Here is a 3,765-nt window from a genome sequence, read left to right as displayed (position 1 = left end):
ACAGGGCAGGGACGCACACCCCATCCGACAGACCCCCATCTGCCTCCAGCATTCAATGCACCAAGGGCCGGATCCAAGCCTGAAATCAGTGGGGCTAGGGCAGGATTTGGCCCAGTATGTGAGTTGCCCTTGGGGCCAGCCTCTGTCTCAGTGCCGTGGGCCCCTCGTGCGTGGCTGTGATCGGAGGGCATTGCTGATACACATGTGCTGAAAAGAAGCGTTTATTCGCCCTAGCCAGTGCCATCACAATCTGAGGCGAATAAAATCAAACACCTGCATTGCCACAGCCTGGCTCTGGGCTGCTGGGAAATCCCAGGTGACATGTCTCCCAACCCCCACCCATGGCATCAAAGCCCTGTCTCATAAAAAGGGAGTGAGCTTTATCATTAACCACGGTGGCACATGGCGGGGATGCAGCGATCAGATGGCAGCAGCTGTACCCTGGCACTGCCCAGCATCCCTGCAGGACACACAGACATGGATGGTTTTACAGGATGGGCACAAAGGCTGGTGCTGCAGCTGGGAGGGACCCAGAGTCTGTCAGGTTTAACGGGTGAGAGCAGGCTAAGGCCCATGGTGCATAGGCCAGGCATCGGTTTGGGGGCTTGGTTCAGTCAGAACTGCAGGTGGGCATGGTGCCCCCATCCAGAGCCAATCCTCAGCACCTTATGGGCATAGAGCGTCTGTCCAGCACTGGGGCCCCTGGTGGGGCTGGCTGGGGCCCCAGTTCCTCTGCCTCACAGCACACTGAACTGATCGGTTTCCATAGCCGGCCTGGCCAGCTCCCTGCTGGTGCTGGGCAGCTCCTGCTCCTGCCCGGACTCTGACGTCCAGTTGGCTAGAAGGTCGCTGAAGTCTGGCGGGTTTGTGTTGAGGATGCACGGAGGGCTGGGTGACGGCTCCTTCCAGAAGGACTGTGGCAGCTTCCTCTTGTGCATGGGCATGATGTGGGCATACTTCTTCTCCAGCCGCAGCTTCCTGCCATCAGCCACCCTCCGCTTGAGGAAGCGGTGCAAGCCGTATTCGAAGAGCTCCGCTAACGGCCCCAGCTTCTGCACCCCGTCCTTGTTACAAATGGACCTCCAGACTCGCTGGTCGAGCTGCCCAGGGGGCACCGCAGGGCCCTGGGCATCCTCGTCGTCCAGCTCACCACTCTGGGCGAGTCGCATCAGGTCTGCATAGTACAGTTCCCGCCCCAGCCGGCGGGGAGTGAAGCCGTCCTCGTAGATGTTGCAGGAGTCGGGGTCCTCATCCTTGGCCTTCCTTCCAAAGTATCTCTGGATGTCGCAGCTGATCAGCTCGGAGAACTTCAGGAGCTGCAGGGTCACTTCTGCATCACTCTGGCTGCAACCAGCTGTGACGTTCTGCCCCTCTCGGCCAGGACTGTGACAGGGAGGGCTGTCCTCCTCTTCCACGTCGTAGTCGTCTTCCTCTTCCACCTCCTCCTCATCTGACAGGTCTTGGAAGTCCATGTCCTGGGGTGGAGTGGGGTGGAGGAATGAGTGCTGGAAGGAAGCAGGCAGCCTGAACTCTGGCAGGTTCCTGATCACTCCTGCAGCCATCTTACCACGTTGTGTATGGACAAGTGCCACTGAGCCGTGCAGTCACGCTGGAGGACGCAAGGGAAAATGCATGGTTAGGGATGTGAGGATGGGACCCGGTGGAGGACTAAGGCTTATGCAGTGATACTTCTGCTCCCCTCTGTGTGTTAACTACCCAGTCCAGCCATGCAGGTGTTTTCCTCCTGTGCAATGTCAGTGCCTCCCCGCTGAGCAGGGCTATGGTGCTGAGAACTGGAGGATCCTGCACTTTGTTCTCCACGTGCTGGGGGCTGCCTGGCTGTCTGTCAGTCTGTATGGGTCAGTTACAGTGGGAATGGTTCAAGCAGCTCTGTATTCATGCACCTCCACCCCCAGTCTTGCTCTGTGCTCCTGCCTTTGCACACAGCTGGCCAGGCGTGGTGGATGAGATGTGCTGCGGTATGGGGCTAGTGCCTGTTCTCTACAGCTCAGAGGCGGTTGCTTTGCAGTATGGGGTCACTGTGACTCCATGACTGACACCCATTGCAGGGCCTCTGCCTGCTGGAAGCAGCTCTGGGGGCAGCAGTGCTGGTGTTACCAGATCCCACCGGCTGTTGCCATGTGCGGAGCAGGTCGGATCCAGGATAACAGCTTTATTGCACAACTGGAGATGGGATTTATGCTGCTTAAGCAAACAAAGAACCCCCCTAACATCTGCCGGGCCTGAGAAGCACAAGGCCACACAGCCAGCCGGGGGCAGGGAGAGAACCTGGCGTGCAGCTGGGCACATTTTCCAACTGGCAGCTTGGGGTGTTCTTTGTCAGCAGGGTCTGGCAGGAGCAGGAGGCAGTCTCCCTCCCACGATGCAGGCCAGGGATCAGGTCCCGGTTTGGATCTCTGTTGCCCTGTTTCAGTGGGGAGTAACTGGAGAGAGCCCAGGGTAACAGATCAGCATCTCTCCAGTGTCTGCTTGCCCTGCCATAATGGTCACCCAACGCCTCCCAGGGGTGTGCTGAGGGAGCGGGGTGGGGAGGGCATTTGGCTCTTGTGCCATTAAGGCCCAGGCCTGTGCTGGCACAGCATGGACAGGACCAGCCCCAGGAGAGTGCTGGGAGGGAGGCACCGATTGGCACCGATTGCCCATGTGCAGCTGGAGCACCTGCTGAGCACCCAGCCTGGGCTGAGATGGAGCACGGCCTGACCCACATCCAAAGCACTTCAGAGCTGGCCGGCCCAGGGTGCGGGATTCTCAGACCCAGGGGCAGGGGCTGGTCTCTTTGGGGCTCAAGCTAAACCTGCTCTGCCTCCTCCCAGTGCTGATGCCCATTCAGTGGCTTTGCATTGCCTGCCTGAGACAGGGCAGGGCTGGAGTGGCTGCTGAGCTGGCAGAGGAGTAAGGCGCAAGGCTGTGTTTTCCCCCCGCCGCCCATCTCCCCCTCGGTACTGCCCCAGAGAGCAGCGCCGTGAAGGGTCACTCTCCAAGCATCCGAAAGACCATAACGGACCATCCCATCCCTGCTCGTGACTGGTTCCCAGCCCTGGGAGGAGACATTTCTATAGGGCCTTCCAATTCCAATAGGCACCACTTGGAATCCTCCCTGCCCTGCTGGGACACGGGCTGCCGATCGGAAGGTGGGCGCATGGCCAGCAGCGGGTGCTGAGGGGGCCCTGATCTGTGGCAGGCGTAAGGAGCTGAATGCAGCGTGCTTCTCCCTGCCACCGTGCTGGATACTTCCCTGCACAGCTGGGTGCCTCGCTCCAGCTAAGCGCTCCCTCCCCAGCAGCTCTCCCAGGGGAGCTAGGGAACATCTGTCCTACAGACTCTCCCTCCCCCTCGGGCTGCGCCCACTGGCTGGGGCTGTACCCCACTTGGGCCTTTATCTCCAGGCTCCATGCTAGCAAACAGCAGCTCTGTCAGGCTGGAATGGTGTGGGCACATAACGGGCATTTGTACCGCAGCGTATGCACCTCCGCCGCACCCTGTCTGCGCTACAGCTTGGCTGCCACTGTCCCAGGACTAGCCACCCGGCTGGGGAGATACAGCTGGGGACCTGCGAGCGCTGACTCAACCACTGGGCCATGGGTGTCTCCTGCTGGGCATCCCCCACTGCGGGCACTGCTTGTGCTGCCCAGCTAGTTCTCCAGGCATGCTGCTGGTGCCAGGGCATGGCCCCCGTCCACTCCTCCCCACAGGCCTAGCCCTCACTGACAGCCCGCAGCCCTTGCTGCCCGGCACCCCAGCCAC

General features: G+C 60.5%; 1 protein-coding gene across 1 annotated transcript; it reads right to left on the bottom strand.

Moving 5' to 3' along the window:
* Positions 1-225: 225 nt before the first annotated feature.
* PERCC1 (proline and glutamate rich with coiled coil 1) lies at positions 226-1,562 on the bottom strand. Its single transcript, XM_038419587.2, has one exon. The coding sequence runs from the start codon at positions 1,560-1,562 to the stop codon at positions 738-740; it is 825 nt and encodes a 274-aa protein (XP_038275515.1). The 3' UTR covers positions 226-737.
* Positions 1,563-3,765: the final 2,203 nt, after the last annotated feature.

Source organism: Dermochelys coriacea, chromosome 10 (assembly GCF_009764565.3).
Source record: "Dermochelys coriacea isolate rDerCor1 chromosome 10, rDerCor1.pri.v4, whole genome shotgun sequence".
Lineage (NCBI taxonomy): Eukaryota > Metazoa > Chordata > Testudines > Dermochelyidae > Dermochelys > Dermochelys coriacea.
The sequence above is the reverse complement of the archived record's forward strand: the minus strand, read 5'-3'. Positions and strand labels throughout refer to the sequence as shown.

Excerpts from the sequence above, each read along its gene's own strand:
- PERCC1 (XM_038419587.2), bottom strand. The coding sequence starts at position 1,562 with ATGGCTGCAGGAGTGATCAGGAACCTGCCAGAGTTCAGGCTGCCTGCT.